Raw genomic sequence first — 19,902 nt, forward strand, 5'->3', positions numbered from 1 at the left:
CTAGCATCTCTCGGTATTGTGAATAACACCGAACTTATCTTTGGTTGGTATCTTCATGAACTTATCTAAAAGACTGAATTAAGCATTTGAAAAATCTATTGAAACCAGACATTATAAGTTCATCTTAGGTTGGGTAGTTCGCAAGTCTCTGTGGCTTTGTTTAATGTTTTGTATTTTTCCTCAGAAGGTTGATAAAGTATGTATAATTATGTATAATTATTGTTCTGTCTTGCATGCGTGTTGCATGAGTCACACTACTGCTATTGAAAGAGCATTGGCTTCTGATTTGTTTGTGGGGAGGTGAGATGACTTTGTATCCAAGTAAGTCCTATCCCACACTTTCCAACACATTTCCCCTTCACTTTCCTTATCACAAAAAGTCTGGTCTTTGGGAGAAGCAGATTGATTGCACAGGGCCTCCCCGTCAACTGTCATTGCACAACCTGTAATTGCTGATATGTGATTGCATCCCACTCGAAAATAGCAACAGTCTGGAAGCCCCCTGAGTCGGCAGCATTCCCCTATTAGCCTGGCTTCCAGGAAACGTTTGCACAAAGATGACTCCAGAGCAGAGCCAAGAGGTGTGTCAGTGAAATATTAGGTTTGAAGAAACAAAACATCTGCTCAAAGGGGCAAAAACCATGAGATCACTGGATGGAAGAATGGTTTTAACTGCAACTGCTTTTAGAATGTTGTTGTTTTTAAAACTTTTATCTGTTTTTGGTTTTTTAAAAATTGTAATTGCTTTTAGAATGCTTTAGCTGTTTTAGAATGTTTGGTTTTGGTTTTTAAATTGTGTACCTGCTGTCCTGGGCTCCTTGGGAAGGAAGGGCAGGATATAAATTCAATAAATAATAATAAATATTAGCATCAGGCAGTCAAACGTTCTGCTTGAATGGGTGATATACTTGGTTCAGATAAACAAAAGATCTGTTCAAAGGGGCCTGACCAATCACTCACCTAGTTCAGCATTTTCTACAAGGAAAGCCATTACAGGAATAGCAACAAGGATCTGGAGTCGCCTTAAAGAGCAACATATTCATTATGGCATAAGCTTTCATGGGTCCACTTCATCAGATGAATGAAGCATTAACCTCAGTTCGCAGGAGTACATGTGCAATGTGAATGCAGGTGGGAAAGTGGAGTTAAGTGCCAATGAAATGCAAAAAGGACAGCCTGTAGCAAGTCAGCCAGAGGTGGGTTCTCCATCCCTGAATCAGTGCTATGAAGAATAAGAAGAATAAGACCAGTGACCATAATTCCTCTCTTGGAGAAAGGCAGCTTTCAAGTCACCAGTCATCTGAAATGTTCTTCTACTGGTTTGTGAATATTTCTGATTTTTTCTACAGTCAGATGTGTGTTCATTTAGTCCAGCAAGGTAGGACTTTGCCCAGGAACCCACCACAGTGGAATGACCAGGAGGGACCCCAAAAGCAGGAGGCCTGGCTTGCCACATTTTAAAGTCCGTGCAATGATACCCTTTGCCATCTCAAGGGAGCTCCTGCCCACCCCCGTGAGAATATTAGGCCCTATCTGCACCATGGTTTGTACAGGCGGAGAGGCTGCCTGAGCAACCTCACATTATGCGGGAGGTTTCAGCTCCTTCCAGCTAGGAAACTAGCCAGGATTCGGCCCTGGTAGCTAGCACTGGGAAAGGAGGCTAAAGGCAGCGTGCTAGGACTGCGCTACCTCCATCTGGCCACTCGAGGGCACTCCTGTACAGTATAAGTAATCGCTCTTGCACCTGCTGCTAAGCACTAAAAACCCAGAATGCCAAAGGTTGTTTTGCGTGAAAAAGGAAAGCGTTTTCCTTATTGTATGCATGAAAAAATCAGAAAGTCAGCTTGACCTTCAGGTTCCCGTTTAAGCAAAGAGGTCGTGGTTAGAGATTTTGCAATCTTGCTGACAGGTTGGAGGAGCTCCCTCCAGCTATGCGATCTTTTGTGAGATCTACCCCATCTAAAAACCTCTGAAAGAAGCCCAATAATTATAGCCTCTGACGCCTCCTTTCTCCTACACAAGCATTCAAAATGCTTTACTTTATGAAGTTGGAACAGCTTTTAAATGGTTTACCTGCTTGCTAGCCAAGGCAGGCTGCAGGGAGGCAAATGAACCCCATAATTCCTAAGTCAAGTACAGTGGTACCTCGGGTTAAGTACTTAATTCGTTCCGGAGGTCCGTACTTAACCTGAAACTGTTCTTAACCTGAAGCACCACTTTAGCTAATGGGGCCTCCTGCTGCTGCCGCGCCGCCGCCACACGATTTCTGTTCTTATCCTGAAGCAAAGTTCTTAACCCGAGGTACTAGTTCTGGGTTAGTGGAGCCTGTAACCTGAAGCGTATGTAACCCAAGGTACGACTGTACACAAAAGTTTCTTAGGTCTTTTTAAACCAGGGGGTGGTTCGGCCCGCCTCCTCCTGCGGCTATTGAAAAACAAGCTCGCCCTATCAAACAGCTCATCTCAACTTAGCCAGCAGGAGCCACGTGTTGCAAACAAAAAACAGGATCGCGAAAGGCAGAAGCCAAAGCGCCGGGTGAGCAAACGGACACGGATGCATTTTCTTGTATTTGCTCAGTGCTCGCCTCTTTCTCAGCGCGGAAAGGAAGCGGCGGCAGCTCGTCGTCCGGCTCCTCCCTCTTCCTCGGAGGACGGAAACGGATCCTGGGCGATCCTGGGCCTCCTTCCTTGGGTCTCCCCGGCGCGCGCTCGGGCTGAAGGGGCGCGATGGCCAAGAGCGCCCGGCAGCGCCTGATGGACGCCCTGGAGAACTTGCACGACGGCGAGCTGCGCAAGTTCAAGGCCAAGCTGGCCGAGATCCCGCTCGAGGAAAGCCACGAGCACATCCCCCGAGGGCGGCTGGAGAAGGCGGACGCGGTGGATCTGTCCAGTCTGCTGATCAGCTACTACAAGCAGGATTACGCCCTGCGCCTCACCGCGCAGGTCTTGGAAGAGATCCACTGCAAGGACCAGGCGCAGAAGCTCCGCGGAGGCGGCGAGAAGAGTAAGGGATGAGGGGGAGGCCTGGCCGGCAGACAAGCGTGGATCCGGATCATCTCATTGGACGAGGGGAAGGGAGGCGGGGGGGGGGGACTTTCCCAGCTTCTCTTTCAGGTCCGTCCCGATCAACTCATCAGGAGTTAGTCCGAGGAGCTCTTTCTTCAAGGTCTAGTGAGGTGCCTCTGAAATATTAGGTACACTTTTGCAAGGAAAGCCACATAAAGAGGGGGAGGAGTGATTTTGAAATCAGCAGATCCTCACCACGTACCTTCTTCCTCGCTACCATAATAATAATAATAATAATAATAATAATAATAATAATAATTTTATTATTTATACCCTGCCCATCTGGCAGGGTTCCCCCAGCCACTCTGGGTGGCTTCCAGCACATATAAAAATGTAAGATAATGTCAAACATTAAAAACTTCCTGATATAGGGCTGCCTTCAGATGCGTTCTAAAAATTGTGTAGTTCTTTATTTCCTTGACCTCATTTGGTAGGGCATTCCACAGGGAGGGTTCCACTGTGGAGCAGGCAGTACCACCCCAATATGGAAATTAAATCCTATTTGGAAATCTAATATATTTCTCAATCACTCAATTCTGTCCACAGAGGGCTTTTCTTTTCAGTAATGTTACAAATTAAAACTTAAAACCACAGGACTGTCAAAACACATCCACCCATGCCACGTGTCTTGGCATACTTGTCCTGCAGACTGGAAGCTATGATCTTCTTTCCACTTTTATCCATTTGGAAGTATTTCAAAATTCCCACAGAATAAATGCATATAGCAGGTATTAAATATCTTACTATTTTCCGTTGCATCCTCTGTGCATCTTTACATCACCTTCATTTTAGATGGCTGCCTCCCAGCTGTTGTATTTTTCTCCTTTCTACATTTCCAAAAATTAGTTTCCTGATATTTAGTGGCCTTATAATCATGAAAGGGTTGCTCGTTTCATGTATCTAAAAATCACATCCGTTGAAATGCAGAGATGCAATTCCAATCTGTTACCTCCGAGGATGTGGACAGGCTGCTTGGACGAGTGAAACCAACCACCTGTCTCCTGGATCCTTGCCCATCCTGGCTTATAAAAGCTAGCCGGGAAGGACTGGGCGATGGGCTTCGTGGGGTGGTGAATGCTTCCCTCCGTGAGGGAGCCTTCCCAGACCCGCTGAAAGAGGCGGTTATTAAACCATCTTTAGATGCGGCCACGATGGCCAACTATCGCCCAGTCTCAAATCTTCCATTCCTGGGCAAGGTGATTGAGCGAGCGGTTGCCGAACAACTCCAGGCACGCCTGGAAGAAGCGGACCATTTGGATCCCTTCCAGTCGGGATTCAGGCCTCATCATGGGACTGAAACTGCCTTGGTCGCACTGGTTGATGATCTCCGGCGGGCTAGGGACAAAGGTGAGAGCTGTTTCCTAGTTCTGCTGGATCTCTCAGCGGCGTTTGATACCATCGACCATAGCATCCTTCTGGACCGTCTTGAGGGGCTGGGAGCTGGGGGCACTGTTATACAGTGGTTCCGCTCCTTCCTCCTGGGCCGTGTTCAGAAAGTGGTGGTGGGGGATGAGTGTTCAGACCCCTGGGCTCTCACTTGTGGGGTGCCTCAGGGTTCTGTCCTCTCCCCCATGCTTTTCAACATCTACATGCGGCCGCTGGGAGAGATCATCAGGAGGTTTGGGCTGGGTGTTCATCAGTATGCGGATGATACCCAGCTCTACCTCTCTTTTAAATCAGAACCAGTGAAGGCGGTGAAGGTCCTGTGTGAGTGTCTGGAGGCGGTTGGAGGATGGATGGCGGCTAACAGATTGAGGTTGAATCCTGACAAGACAGAAGTACTGTTTTTGGGGGACAGGAGGCGGGCAGGTGTGGAGGATTCCCTGGTCCTGAATGGGGTAACTGTGCCCCTGAAGGACCAGGTGCGCAGCCTGGGAGTCATTTTGGACTCACAGCTGTCCATGGAGGCACAGGTCAAATCTGTGTCCAGGGCAGCTGTTTACCAGCTCCATCTGGTACGTAGGTTGAGACCCTATCTGCCTGCGGACTGTCTCGCCAGAGTGGTGCATGCTCTGGTTATCTCCCGCTTGGACTACTGCAATGCACTCTACGTGGGGCTACCTTTGAAGGTGACTCGGAAACTACAACTAATCCAGAATGCGGCAGCTAGACTGGTGACTCGGAGCGGCCGCCGAGACCATATAACTGTCAGTATCTTCAGCTCACAGGCAGAGGTACCTGGCCTCCCCCGAGGCAATTGAACGAGATACTGTTGTTTACCGTCCGTCTGCGACCCCCGGCAGACTAGGTAAACAAACCCGGCGATTCTTCTCATTAGTCGTGAGAAGAACACACCCTCTGCTTCTCTCTGCTTCTCTCCCTCCCTGCATTCTCCCCAGGGAGGGGAAATGAGACAGACAGGAGTCCTTTCTACATGTTTTATTCCTGTCACTCAACAGTACATAGAAATGTGACTGCACCCTTCAGTCTCCATTAGAAGAGTCACACCTCCTCCCCTGTACTTCCAGCACAGGTCATATGACACACTGAGCTAACATCCGGTGCTCAGTACAGAGAATAGGCTCCACCTTTTCTCCAACAGTACATCTGCAAACCTGTTTTGCATTCCAGCCATCTGGAGCTGGCTTTTGCCTTGGTGCTTTTTCCCAACATCCTCCCCCAAAAGCATCAATTGGCAAAACATGATCCAGAGAAGAAAACAAGCAGTTGTTATACATATAACAGTCCCCTGTTGTTTCAGTTCCACCCTTGGAACTCCCCACCACTGGTTTCACCAGTGTACCTCTCTGGTTGTCTGGCTTCCAAGGAATGAGTGCTTCTGCATTACCTTGGCTAGCTACCCTCTGTACTTCTCAATATATAGAAGGATCTGGTAACTTCTGTTTCAGTGTATCTGAAGAAGTGTGCTTGCACACGAAAGCTTATACCAAGAACTAACTTAGTTGGTCTTTAAGGTGCTACAGGAAGGAATTTTTCTACCCTCTGTTGTGTCTTTGTCTCTGACTTAGACACTGCTTCAACCTGCTTTGAGTTGTTAACACTAGCAACACATGCAACAGCTAAGTTAGCAAACTCTTTTGAGTACCTCTTTGGTGGTACACCCTTTGTAACTCTCTCAGACCTGCGTATGAGGTTCTGATCTTCTGTGCTCACTGGTTCAACCTTTGGACTCCGTTGAGAACCAGTAGCAATCAGTGGTTCTTCCTTCATCTGTGAAGGTCTATCCATTGTGTGAGATTTTCTCTCAATGACTGTTACAACTGAACTCTCTGAGCTATCACTGTCATCGTCAGTACCACTGTAATCTGTGACATCAGAAAAATCATCATCATCATCTGGATTGTCACCTGTGGGAAATGTCTGTACTACCCGCTCTTGCTTTGGAGCACTCTCTAGGAACTTTGTGAGAATCACCTGACCAGATTCAGACAAAATTACTCTGTAGAGACCTTTTTCATAACCCACAAAAATGCCTCTGGCATTCTTTACTCCACCTGGAGCTTCTGTTCTCACATGAGACCCGAAAACCTTAAAATAGGCAACAGAAGGTTTTCTATTGAACAGCTTCTCAAAAGGAGAACATCCCAACTCTGTTGAGACCTTTCTCAACCACACATGAAGATAGGACGCTAGCGATTCGGCCCAATATTCATGTGGCAAATGTGAACTCAGCAATTGCGCATTCATCCCCTTTTGCAATTCTTTGTTCACTCTAACACAGACCCCCCTGTTCCACTCTTCTTGCGAAACTGCAACTTTGTGGTCTATCCCTTTTCCATCCAGGAACTTCTGAAACTTCTGTAACAGAAAAACTTGTTTGTCATCTGTGAAAAGACAATCAATGTTAGCATCATGCATATTTTTAACCTTGTCACAAAATTCCTGAAACTTTTCTAAAGTTTCTTGCGGTTTCTCCATCATATAAACCCAAGAATAATTAGTGAAACAATCCACACACAAAAGGTAATACTTTGCACTGCCTCTAGATGGTTCTAGAGGACCAATCACATCAGCATACACCCGCTGAAATGCTCTGTCGACCTTCTTGGTCTTGGTCACCTTCCCGGTGCTCACACTGGTCACACCTGCAAGAGAGATTTCGTTAGAAACAGAAGAATTACATTTCATGTAATCACTTTGATCAAAAGTCAACAAATACAGTCCATCTTTCTCTTTGGCAGTAAGAAACAGTTCTCCATCTTTGTAGATCTTGCAGCTTTTAGCATCATAGGACAGTTTCAGTCCTTTCTTTGCAATCTGCGACACGCTCAGCAGATTAAATCTCAGTTCTGGAACCAGGTAAACATCACTTATAGTCAAGTTCAGACTCTCAAGATACACAGTCCCAATTCCAGTCGCTTCCAACTCCTGATCGTTGGGCTGTTTCACAGTGAAGCTTTGCTTCTTCAACGTCGAAAACAGTTGTCTGTGCGGGCACATATGAACCGTGGCGCCCGTGTCAATTACGAAGGCGTTCCCAACATCTGGCGTGGTTCCTTTCGCCATCATAGCCTTTGCAGGTTTCACCTGGCACTTGGTACGGCTTTTGCCTGACGCCTCAGGCTTCGTAGAGCTGCTCTTTGCTCTTCTTGACTGGCGCGGCTTCTTACAGTTTCGCTGTAGATGCCCAGTCTGTCCACAATTGTAGCATCGGACAGCACTCAATGCTACACCATGCTTCCCAGTAGCATCATCAGTGGGGGAATTAGAACTCTGTTCTTCCCTCCCCCTGTCAGCAACACCCATTGCACCTTGTTCAGGAACACCAACAGTTCCAACAACCACAGTTCCTGCACTCTCCCCTCTGGGGTCAAAGCTCTCCTCAGCTTTCGTTGAGCTCTTAGGAACTTGGCCAGCATCATCTTGGCTCACCCCTTCTGGGGTAGTTATCCATCCAGACCCTGATGAATAACTGTCTCTGGTCAGGGGAGATGAGTTAGGCAAGTCTCCCCCCTTCTTGGCATCCATTTTGAATCCAAGCCTCCAGCTCACACTGTCAAACAAACTGTAAAATCCAACAGTTGTTTTTTCCTTTCTCACGCAGCAAACTGCAAGTTGTTTACGGTCTTTTGCACCTGGCAGCTAAACTCTGGCTGCTATGAAAGTCCCTTCCAAGAGCACTTAAGCTTGTAGCCAAAACATTCTCTGGTTTTGTTTCGCTTTCCCAGGCTTACACTCATAGTCCAGCCCCTTTGCCAGTAACTTTCCAACTTTCCGTTACTTAGCAACAATGCATTTCAATAGGACATCTTATCTTAACCACAAGAATTTGTGGAATGCAGGCCTCTTCTCCCGGAGCTGTATTTTTCCAAGACGCAGCTCCCCCGTGAACCAGTGAATTAATCGATCTGCGTTCACACTTTTAGCCCGAAATGCAGCAGCATACCTTGAACTCCGTTGCTTGGAAAACACCTCTTCTTTCCACCAGCTGTCTGTTGAGCCTCTGGCTTCTTTCAGACGCTTGCCTTCTCCCTTGGAGCAAAGGAGGACAATCCACCAGCCTCTCATGCAGATGTCCGATGAATCGCAACCATCCGAAGGCTACCATATGTCAGTATCTTCAGCTCACAGGCAGAGGTACCTGGCCTCCCCCGAGGCAATTGAGCGAGATACTGTTGTTTACCGTCCGTCTGCGACCCCCGGCAGACTAGGTAAACAAACCCGGCGATTCTTCTCATTAGTCGTGAGAAGAACACACCCTCTGCTTCTCTCTGCTTCTCTCCCTCCCTGCATTCTCCCCAGGGAGGGGAAATGAGACAGACAGGAGTCCTTTCTACATGTTTTATTCCTGTCACTCAACAGTACATAGAAATGTGACTGCACCCTTCAGTCTCCATTAGAAGAGTCACACCTCCTCCCCTGTACTTCCAGCACAGGTCATATGACACACTGAGCTAACATCCGGTGCTCAGTACAGAGAATAGGCTCCACCTTTTCTCCAACAGTACATCTGCAAACCTGTTTTGCATTCCAGCCATCTGGAGCTGGCTTTTGCCTTGGTGCTTTTTCCCAACCGGTCTTGAAAGACCTGCATTGGCTCCCAGTACGTTTCCGAGCACAATTCAAAGTGTTGGTGCTGACCTTTAAAGCCCTAAACGGCCTCGGTCCAGTATACCTGAAGGAGCGTCTCCACCCCCATCATTCTGCCCGGACGCTGAGGTCCAGCGCCGAGGGCCTTCTGGCGGTTCCCTCATTGCGAGAAGCAAAGCTACAGGGAACCAGGCAGAGGGCCTTCTCGGTAGTGGCGCCCGCCCTGTGGAACGCCCTTCCAGCAGATGTCAAGGCGATAAACAACTACCTGACATTCAGGAGACATCTTAAGGCAGCCCTGTTCAGGGAAGTTTTTAATGTGTGATATTTTAGTGTACTTTTGGTTTCTATGGAAGCCGCCCAGAGTGGCTGGGGAGGCCCAGCCAGATGGGCGGGGTATAAATAATAAATTATTATTATTATTATTATGCTTCTGTTAAATGGGTGGAAATGTTTCCAGTTCCATCCATTCCTGATTATGGTTGGAGCTGGTTTGGCGGGCTCAGAGGTACCTTTGGTGGAACTGCCCTGCCATCAAGAGTTTTGGGGTAAAAATCTAATGAGGTATCAGAAAGAAAACATTTTTAATTTTGTCTATAATAATGAATGATGTTTGTGAAACTCAGAACATCCACTCTCTTTTCTGTTCCAGCTGCTTGCTGTAACCCTCAGATCCCTGTGCCTTCCACCAGTACCACCTCTGGAAGAAATGGTGAGCTCCAGCCTCTATCTTCTTAAATATTGTCCGTTCCCCATCAACATCCATAAGCTAACCTCCAGGTCTCTGCTAGGTGTTGGCCTTTGCTCCAGCCAGCAGTAATCCTCTCACTTAAGCCAGATCCACACTACAGTGGTACCTCAGGTTACATATGCTTCAGGTTACAGACTCTGCTAGCCCAGAAATATTACATCAGGTTAAGAACTTTGCTTCAGGATGAGAACAGAAATCGTGCAGCAGCGGCGCTGCGGCAGCAGGAGGCCCCATTAGCTAAAGTGGTGCTTCACGTTAAGAACAGTTTCAGGTTAAGAACAGACCTCCAGAACGAATTACGGTAAGTTCTTAACCCGAGGTACCACTGTACTGCAAATGCCTGTCAATTTCACGCTGCTTTAATTGTCCAAGCTTCCCACACACACAAAAAATGGGAATAGTCGTTTGCAGTAAGCCATACTTAGCCATGGGAAAAGCAAAGGCAGCTGTGTCTGTATTCTTTACTTAGCCAATGGCAAGAGCTTTCCTTAGGAAAATGAGGAGAGCTCACCAGGAGATTGCAGAGAGGAGCAAGGCAGACGCACATAAAATACAAAGAGGAATGTACTCTGCTGCTAACTCACTAGCATGAGTGAGGAAGGGTAATATTTCATCAATATATCCTCTTCTACTAGCAGTGGCGTAGCGTGGGTTGTCAGCACCCGGGGCAAGGCAAGTAATTTGCGCCCCCTAACCCGTGGATTTGCGCCCCCTAACCCTAACCCCCAGATGTTGCGCCCGGTGCGGCCGGCCCCCCCGCACCCCCCACGCTACGCCACTGTCTACTAGCCACAACATTCCCACAGATTCCACATACAGTGGTACCTCAGGTTAAGTACTTAATTTGTTCTGGAGGTCTGTTCTTAACCTGAAGCACCACTTTAGCTAATGGGGCCTCCCGCTGCTGCTGCACTGCCGGAGCACGATTTCTGTTCTCATCCTGAAGCAAAGTTCTTAACCTGAGGTAATATTTCTGGGTTAGCGGAGTCTAACCTGAAGCGTATGTAACCTGAAACATATGTAACCCGAGGTACCACTGTACACAGGAACAACACAAGAATCTGCCTCGTGTAGAGTCAACCCTTAGGCCCATCTAGCTTAGTACGGTCTACCCTGACTAGCTTTCCCACTGCTACTTGGATATGCTAGAGATTGAATCTGGGACCTTCTGCATCCCCTGCAGATGCTCCACCGCTGAGCTGTGGCCCTTCCCCCGCCTGTGCACACCCTTAAGGATCCCATAGTCTTCCCTCACAGAGAGGACAAGTGTAAATGTCTGGTGTGTGGCTGGATCCCTTGATTCTGGTTCTTCCTTTGGCAGAGACACAGCCTCCAGCTCCACCGGAGCAGCATTTCATTGAGCGGCACCGGGAGGCCCTGATCCAGAGGACGGCCACCGTGGAGGGGATCCTGGACGTCCTGCTGCATGGCAATGTCCTGGATGATGAGCAGTACCAAAAGATCTCCGCCAAAAGCACCAGCCAGGAAAAAATGCGGGAGCTCTACAGGTTGCTGCCCAGCTGGAACCAAGCTTGCAAGGATAAGCTGTACGAGGCCCTGAAGATCAAAAACAAGTTCCTTGTTGCCGACCTGGAAGGATAAAGAGGCAGCCAAGGCACAACCCCATTCTGGGGCACAGGAATTCCGCCTCGGCATGTCAGGGGACTACCTTGAAGCCATGTAATATCTTGTATGGGCAAGAAAAACAAGGAAATATACTTTGGGGAAGGAAATGCAGGTAGCTACAGTGGGAAGAACCTGGAGGAGGCCGTCACATTTGACTCGGGGACACTGGAGTGAGAAGGAACATGAAGCTGTTCTCTTTGATAAAGGCCAATTCTATTTTCTCTTTGTGTTTAGCCCCCTCGGTGCTTGTAGGAACCATGATGTGTGGGAATGTTCAGGGATGCAGGAGAGGATATATTGTTTGATTATAGCCTTTCCAACTTGTGTAAACAAGTTCACAATTCAGCAGAGTAACATTCCCCTTTTTAAACTCACAGCGGATGCGTTTGCTCAGGCTCGCTAAAGCCTCTATAATAACTGTTCTGGTATTTTCCCCTTATTCCCTCATAAAAGATAAGACACGACACAATCTTCTGTAAAAGTATAAAAAGAGTTTACTCACATTCTATTCACAATCGAATCCCAGAAGGCAAACTTAGCTTAGAAAAGTAACATAAACCTTGAAACTATCGCATAAGGAGACAGTCCCTCTGTCCTCTCTTGGCTGGAAGCCAAGAGAGCATCTTTGGCTAAGCAGATGTTGCTTCTTTGATGCATGTAGTCAAAGAGAGAGAGAGATGGCTGTCCTACCCTGTGCTTTTGTCGTTACCTGTACAGGTGAGGCCACACCCACCGCTAGTCACATGCAGAGGAAGTCTGTCCCAGCCCAGAAGGAAACAGGAAGTTTACCTGCTGGCTGGACAAACATTCCTCCCCATGTGTAAAGATGTTCATTCTAGGAATGTTGTACAGTGGTAGCTCGGATTAAGTACTTAATTTGTTTTGGAGGTCTGTTCTTAACCTGAAACTGTTTTTAACCTGAAGCACCACTTTAGCTAATGGGGCCTCCTGCTGCTGCCGCGGCGCTGGAGCACGATTTCTGTTCTCATCCTGAAGCAAAGTTCTTAACCCGAGGTACTATTTCTGGGTTAGCGGAGTCTGTAACCTGAAGCGTATGTAACCCGAGGTACCACTGTACTGCGGAGAGCCAAGCAGAGCCCAGCCCACCAGCGCGGCCGCCCGGGGGGGGCGTGAATGTCACCCCCTTCAGAGTGACACCCAGGGCGGCCCGCCCCATCTTCCTACGCCACTGAACACATTGCAAGCAATGGGGTTCCGTCCTTTATGCAGTTCAGTAAACTTTTCTCTCTCTGGTCCCAGAGAGAGATCCAAAGCTTGTTCATCACTGCAGAGTTTCTCTGCTGCTGTTAGCCATCTCTAATTTCTCAAGTTTCCTTTCCTGCTGTGGAAACTGCAGTGTGGGATTCCAGCAATGAGGTAACTTAACTCACTTAAATGGAGAACCACCAGTCTTCTAGTTTCACTCAGACTGGAACAATTGCTTAAGGTAAACATCTTCTTACAGCATTCCAGATACAGTGCATTCAAACACAGCATTTTGTCTATATAACTTTCCCTTGTGTGGGTGGCAAAACTCAGCTCCTTGTATGGATGGTGCCTGCCTTACAAGCCTGGAGACGCCTCATGGGAGGTGGGAAAGAAGAGAATGGCCAGGTGTTATTAGTGGATCGATGAATTCTTGTGGGGAACCTTTGGCCCTCCAGATGTGGCTGAATTACAAGTCCTATAACCCAGGCAGCCACTCTCTCTCTCTGCCTTTTTTCCTTCGATGAGGAAGCATCTAAAGATGCCCTCTTGGCTCCCAGCCAAGAGAGGAGATAAGGACTATCTTGCTACAAGATAGATTCTGAATGTATGTAACCTTTTTAAGCTGTCTGTCTTCTGGGATCATATTGTGAACAGAACATGAGTAAACTCTTTTATACTTTTATAAAGACTGTGTCGTGTCTTGTATTTTAAGAGGGAACAAAGGAGAAATTATCATAGTAATTAGTATAGAGGTTCTAGCGAGCCTGTGCACACGTTACCGTTGCGAACTTAAAGGGGAATGTTTATAAACTCTGCTGATATTTTGGGAACTTGTTAGCACAAGTTGGATAAGGATATGATTAGTCAATATATCCTCTCCTGCACCCCAGAACATTCCCACAATCTTGTGATCGATTATGTGGGGCAAGGCTTACCTGGGCTGCCCCCATATTTCATTCAAGTTGGCTCCCGTGAACTGCAAGCGGCGCCCTCGGGAAAGCAGCACCGAAGGGCGGAGTCCACGGGCGCTTGGGGCTCCTGCAGCAGGTGGTGCCAACGCTGGAGGGAGCTTGCAGGAAAGCCTGCCTGTTCGCTCTTTCTTTCTTTCTTTCTTTCTTTCTTTCTTTCTTTCTTTCCCTCCCTCTCTTTCTGCAGACGATTGGGGGCTGGGGGCATTTTGGGCTGCACTAAGAAAGATTTCACCACCCCAGCACAGAAGGAGTGTTTTTTCCTGTTTTCCTCCTCTGCTTTGTCTTTTGGCAGGGGAGGGGAAACTCAACGCTTTCTCAAACGCTCCGGGTTCCATCAGTACCTTACTTCTCTAACAATGGTTAAGGAAACATGATGCATCTCAAGGGTTTTCCCATCTGTCGGCAGCTGCTTCCTACTGCTAGCCAAGCATTGCTCTTCTGCTGTAAACTACGAGTAAAATTTGAAATTGACCTTCCACGTGTGTGTTTTCTTTTCTGTGTGTAGTTTCTTCCATTCACACCACAGTGAGCAAGAAACGGATGCTGTGGGAAGGGTCATTTGAAGTGTGGGGGAAATCTGCAGCCAAAATGACCATTTCTGTTTACTGTACATGTGTATAAAGGGATTAATAGACTTCATAAATTCCTCTGTGAACACCTCTATGAATTGTTTTTCACTGAACTTCTATGGAAGGAAATTTAGACAAAGGGTTTCGCATTTCCTCCTTGCCTCAGATCATACTCTTTTTTGTTTGCCTGCTGATGGAAATGTGTTGTTTGCTCTCTCTCTCTCTCTCCCGGGGAAGCATTGCAGAAGAGCTAATAAAGTGGAACAATGGCTGAATTGGAAATAAATGACTGAGATAATTCCAAACAAATCCCCCCTGATAGGTCACTCCAGCCCACTTTTTCACCAAATGAAGACACCTCAAGCCTGTATAATAAGCATAAATCTGCCCTTATTCCCTTATGGGGGACACAAGAGCCCTTATAGAGTCCTTTGCAGGTTCTCCATCGGTCGGAGAAAATAAGAGGCCAGCCAGAGAATATTGAGAAGCAAAGCAGCTGGTAAGCCTGATCTTTATTGATCTGTTGCAACAGGGTGCCCCCCCTTCACATGCAGCAGCAGGAGGAGGACCCAGAACCAAGGTGTGTCTGCCCTTATATAGACATTTTAAATTGCCCGCCTTGGAGTCCAAGACCACCCCCAGAAACATCATACCTACATCACAGAAGAGGCCATCTACAACAGAAATCTGAGTGTGTTGTTTACTTCCTGTCTGGCAGGTTATCTGTTAATGCTTACTTGATTGGATACCCTGGGGAGCCTGGCCAGTCTTTTGTAATGATAAATACTTAGTTCCTGAGCCAGGTCAGAGGCTCAGCCTATTCATACACAGACATACCCTTAAGACAGGATTTGTGAAGGAAAAGACAATGGGGAGGCTTTTTCCATTTCCTTGACCTTGCAGAGAAATCATTTGGTCAGTTTGGGAGCCAAAAATGGTTTCAAGGCTGTTTTCCTGTGCTGCTTCAGAAATGTGGTTTATATATTTATGTACGTGTTTGCTTGGTACATTTATGAACATTTATTATATATTTCTTTAGTCCTGTCCGACTCTTCGTGACCCCATGGACCAGAGCACGCCAGGCACTCCTGTCTTCCACTGCCTCCTGCAGTTTGGTCAAACTCATGGTCGTAGCTTCAAGAACACTGTCCTTTTTTAAAAAAAAGATATTTATTGAGAATTTTCCATTTTAATACATTAAAAAGCCAAAAAAAAAAAAAAAAATTAAAAACATATACAGTTTACAATCCTTATTTTTCTATAACATATTTCCCTGACTTCCCCACACCTCCCCTTCTTATATTCCAATTCAAATTGTTAGTTCAACAAGTTCTTATCCCCAATTTTTAACCTTTTAATATTTAGTTCATTTTAAAAAACCAATTTTACCTTATAAACATCAAAATTTATACATCAGTGCTCATTCTTAAATCCTTTTTCTAAAGTCGACCCAAATTCCCTTCCACGAATTCCCCACTTTTCATACTAATAACGAAACAGAATAAAAAGAAAAAGACAGATTATAATTATGCACCCTTTGGATCCCCAAACCCCACCCCGTCCCCTTTCCCGGTTTCAATCCCCAACAAATGTCCATCAGTCTTAATCTGCTATCAGCCTGGAGATCTCACGTCCGAGGCTCTTAATTCTCTCTCAGTTCCTCTCTGCCGGTTTTTTTGATAGTCCTTAGTATTAAACACCAGATCTCGGAGACGCTCTGGCCCGATGGGGTCAATGTTTCTTCCAGCCAGACCTCCATACTTAAAAGTGGAGCCCAAATCTTGTTTCTTACTCCTTTCAAGTCCAAATGTCCCCAAAGCTCCAACTTTCACCTTAATCAAATTTGTAATCCTTGGGTCTTCAGATCTCCACATAAGGAGATCTCTCCATTCTTCAATCTCCAATTCGGTCCAGATTTCCATCATCAAGTTCTTATTTTCCTTTATAGCCATCATGTCAGGCCTCTGGCTCTCCTTTGTCATCTGCAACATTACATCTCCTCCTTCCTTTTCCTCAGAAACAACATGTATCTCTTTCTCCGCACTCTCAAAGTTCTCAAATTTCTCCTCTTGTCCAGCTGCATGAACTTCCTGGATCAAGTCCTTATCAAATTCAATGAATTTGTTTACTGTTAAGTCCAGAGTTGCAACATTGGTAGCCAAAACATCAATTTGGCCTTGTAACTTTCCCAAGAGAAAAAAAACTCTGTCCAATTTAGCTTGAGTTTTCCCTCCTTCAGCCATTCTTGTAATGTCCCAAAACCCCCTCTAGAGGGATTTTGGTTACTTAGTATTCCTTCCAGTTCAAATCCAAAAATCAAGTTAGTTTGTATCAGTTCTTTCTTGTTTTCAACAAAATATAGCCAAATTGTAACGAATATGACCAGCAGAGACAATAGAAAACAAAGTTCTCTTTTTCCGTCTTGACAGCTAATTTGACAGCTGTCAAACTCTTCAATATCTCTTCAACAGGCTCTCTCGTGGATCACTCCCGGGTCCGGGGGGGGGGTGGCACTTCAGCTCCCAAAATTAGCTCTTATCCTCCAGTAAGATTACTTAAACTGCCAAATCGTTAAATTAATGTATTTTACCCAATAAAAAAGAAAAAATCCTCTCGACCTTAGTTAGCTGGTCCTTGCTTTAGATTATTTACAAGACGGGGAGACGGACTTCCTGTTTGTGCCTTCCCCAATCGTGCCTAATTCAAAAAATAATAATTTTCCTTTACAAATCCAATTTCTGTACTACTCACGGGTTGCTGCTTTAAAATCCAATTGTTCACAAGAAGAAGTCAGCGCTCTCCGACCATGGCATGTGGCTTCACTCCTCAGGAGAAGCAGTCGACTCTCAGCACCGCGCCACTCACCCCGTCCCCCGTTCCGAAGCCTTTAAAAAGGCTCCTTCGCGGGTCGGGGGGGTGCAAATGGTGCCCGCCGAGTCACCAGGTTCACAGGCTTCACCGCCTGTGATTTTTAAGGGTCCCCGCGTTGCCAAGACCCAAATCCTGTGGAGCCGATTCCCTCCAGAGCTCGGAGGGAATCCGCCATTAGCCAATGGCGCTAACCCGGAAGTGAGAGAACACTGTCCAACCATCTCGTCCTCTGTCGTCCCCTTCTCCTTGTGCCATATATATATATATATATATATATATATATATATATATATATGAGACCTTGCATTTTTTGTTTCACCTGGAACTGAAAACATAATCTGTGTTTATTTTTTTTAAAAAAACCACACCCAGAAGGCACAAATATACTTATTCAACAGACACTCATATCTCATTTACAAAACAATGTACGGAGTTGCTAAACTGTTTCCCCAACCCATCCACAAATACACAAACATATACACATTTTGCCTGCCAATTTCGGGGAATTTGGACAAGGCAGTCTGATTATAAAATGGGAAACCAAGTATGGGAATTTTGTGATATTGGACTAGGGACAAAGGAGGTCCACCATTGCTGGATTGTCCTGCAACATAGGAAGTTGTCTTATACAGTGGTACCTTGGTTCTCAAATGCCTTGGTTCCCAAACACTGAAAACCCAGAAGTGTTCTGGTTTTCGAATGTTTTTTGGAAACCAAATTTCCAATGTGACTGTTGGCTATTGTTTCAGGGGTGCCTGCACAATCAGAAGCTGTGGCTTAGTTTTCAAACATTTCAGAAGTCAAAGGGACTTCCAACTTTGCTTCAGGATGAGAACAGAAATCGTGCGGCGGCGGCATAAGGCCCCATTAGCTAAAGTGGTGCTTCAGGTTAAGAACAGTTTCAGGTTGGGGGCCCCGCTAGGGGCACATTGGAAGATAGCAGACAATACCATCTCTCCGTCTCACACGAGGCAATTAAGAGGCTAATATGGGAGTATGTAGCCTCCCTTGTTTCCCCAGGGAATGGGGAAAACACTGCCTTCACTTGCGGTTGCCGATAAATCACCCCTGAGTTTGAAAGAAGAAGGGGGTGAGGGCACTAGGCGCACAGCACTCGTGTGGGATGGCTCTCCCGATGCCGTCTCTGATTGCGCGACCTGATTGCAGGAGCTCAAAATAACAATTAGAGAAAGCAAATGCACATGTTTCGAGTGAAGAATGGGAGTTTAGACTGCTAATTGAACTGACCTCTGTGAAGTTGAGCGACGGGCTGGATTCAACAGGAAAATATATCAAGAAGAAGATACATCAAAGGGTTGGTATGTCGGAACAGGACGGAAAGGGAGGGGGACTTTTCTTTTTCTCTCTATGTGATTACCTAACAATCCCTCCCCAAGAAGAACCGTTGGACAATTGACTATAAGTGGGATGATTAAGAAACTGTGTGGAAATGAATTACTAACCAAAGGTTTGGCTTATGGAGATCTGGAAAAGAATGAAAGGTTTTTGGAATGACGCAGTTATAAAAAGAGAGTCACCATGTTGGCAGTTATAAAAAGAGAGTCACCATGTTGGCAGGCTTTGTTGTAGGATTGACGATCAAGGGGGGAGGAGGCCATGGCTTTGTTATTATATCGGACTCTTGGCAGAAACCCCTGAGATCGAGAAGGGAGTGACAGGCCTGCGAAGATTAATGAGCAGACGTTAAGATTGTTCTTATGGAAGTGATGAAATGCGTCTGCTGCATGAATATGACTCTTGGATGAATGGAAAAAATCCACACAGGATTATAAAAATGCTTGTTTTCAACTCGCTTGTGGAGACTATCAGAGGTCACAAAGTAAAGAAAGGAAAAATATATGAAAACAACAAGAAGAGATGAGGAAAACAACAAAGAAGGAATGGATAGAATTGTGAAAATTATTTGGACAGAATTGTGAACATCAAAGCTGCAGCGGCTCTGGTGGGCAAGACCAAACTTACTTGAGATCTCCCCTTTATTTTGTTTAGTGTGTGTGCGCTTCCCCTCCTGAAAGTGTGGGTGGGTGGGTGGGTGGTGAGTTCCCCCCTGCGTTGCTGGTTTGAGTTCTGTGTGTTTCCTGCTTTGCTGCCGGCCTCCCAGTCCCTGTTTTGCATTGTTGGAGTGTGTGTTCTTTGCCACTTGCCTCCCAGTCGCGGCTGATGGGAGAAGGGGGGTGTTTTCTGGGCACTGCGTATTTTCCTCAGCGTTCTAACGAGCTGCCTGCTTCTCTAAGAGGCTTTCTGCTTCTGCCGCCAGGCTTTGGGATTTCCTGGGGCTCTCTTCCCTACCCCCCTTGCATATTGCATTTAAGCCGCGGGTGCCTGGCAGGGCTGCCTGTTGCCTGCTTTCAGCTTTCCCATCTCCGTTTAGAGCTTGGAAAATATCTGCTCCTTTAAGGAGTCGGCATTGATACACCCCCCCCCCCCTCTTTCGGAAGAGCAAGACTGGGCTGGTGGAAATAATCCTAGAAATATCAGATGGTGCCACTTTGCGAGGTGTGGTTTGTTTTTTGTGTGTGTATTATCTCTCCCCTCCCACCTTTTTTGCAATCGGTAGTACATGAAACAAGCCTCTCTGTTGTTAATTATTTAAACGTTGTTGTTTTTTAAATTAAAGATGGCTGGATGCTCAAGTTCCTAGTCCCTGGGGTGTGCTTGTCTCATGAGCTATGGGAGTAGCCGCCCTTCTGGGGAAATAGTTAATGGGCCCTTCCGCAATGGTGTTCCGTTCCTAGACAGAATAATAGCACATCGGTGGTGGATTTAATTCTGCCTTTTATTAGTTGTTCCCTGTGGCTACCATATTGTCGATTTCTGGAGTGGCACAG

At 46.4% G+C, this 19,902-nt stretch overlaps 1 protein-coding gene across 2 annotated transcripts; it reads left to right on the forward strand.

Moving 5' to 3' along the window:
* Positions 1-1,733: 1,733 nt before the first annotated feature.
* Positions 1,734-14,089, forward strand: PYCARD (PYD and CARD domain containing). Of its 2 annotated transcripts, XM_080977235.1 has the most exons (3): positions 2,281-3,003; positions 9,709-9,768; positions 11,129-14,089. In XM_080977235.1, the coding sequence occupies exons 1-3, from the start codon at positions 2,727-2,729 to the stop codon at positions 11,407-11,409; spliced, it is 618 nt and encodes a 205-aa protein (XP_080833361.1). In that variant the 5' UTR covers positions 2,281-2,726; the 3' UTR covers positions 11,410-14,089. The 2 variants fall into 2 exon arrangements, with proteins under 2 accessions (XP_080833362.1, XP_080833361.1); XM_080977236.1 differs by lacking the exon at positions 9,709-9,768 and having other exon boundaries at positions 1,734-3,003.
* The last annotated feature ends 5,813 nt before the right edge of the window (positions 14,090-19,902 follow it).

This window comes from Podarcis pityusensis (assembly GCF_964106645.2).
Source record: "Podarcis pityusensis genome assembly, chromosome: 13".
NCBI classification, from domain to species: Eukaryota; Metazoa; Chordata; class Lepidosauria; order Squamata; family Lacertidae; genus Podarcis; species Podarcis pityusensis.

Excerpts from the sequence above, each read along its gene's own strand:
- PYCARD (XM_080977235.1), top strand. The coding sequence starts at position 2,727 with ATGGCCAAGAGCGCCCGGCAGCGCCTGATGGACGCCCTGGAGAACTTG. Across the intron at positions 3,004-9,708 it reads CCGCGGAGGCGGCGAGAAGA|CTGCTTGCTGTAACCCTCAG; the intron begins GTAAGGGATGAG and ends TTTCTGTTCCAG. Across the intron at positions 9,769-11,128 it reads TACCACCTCTGGAAGAAATG|AGACACAGCCTCCAGCTCCA; the intron begins GTGAGCTCCAGC and ends TTCCTTTGGCAG.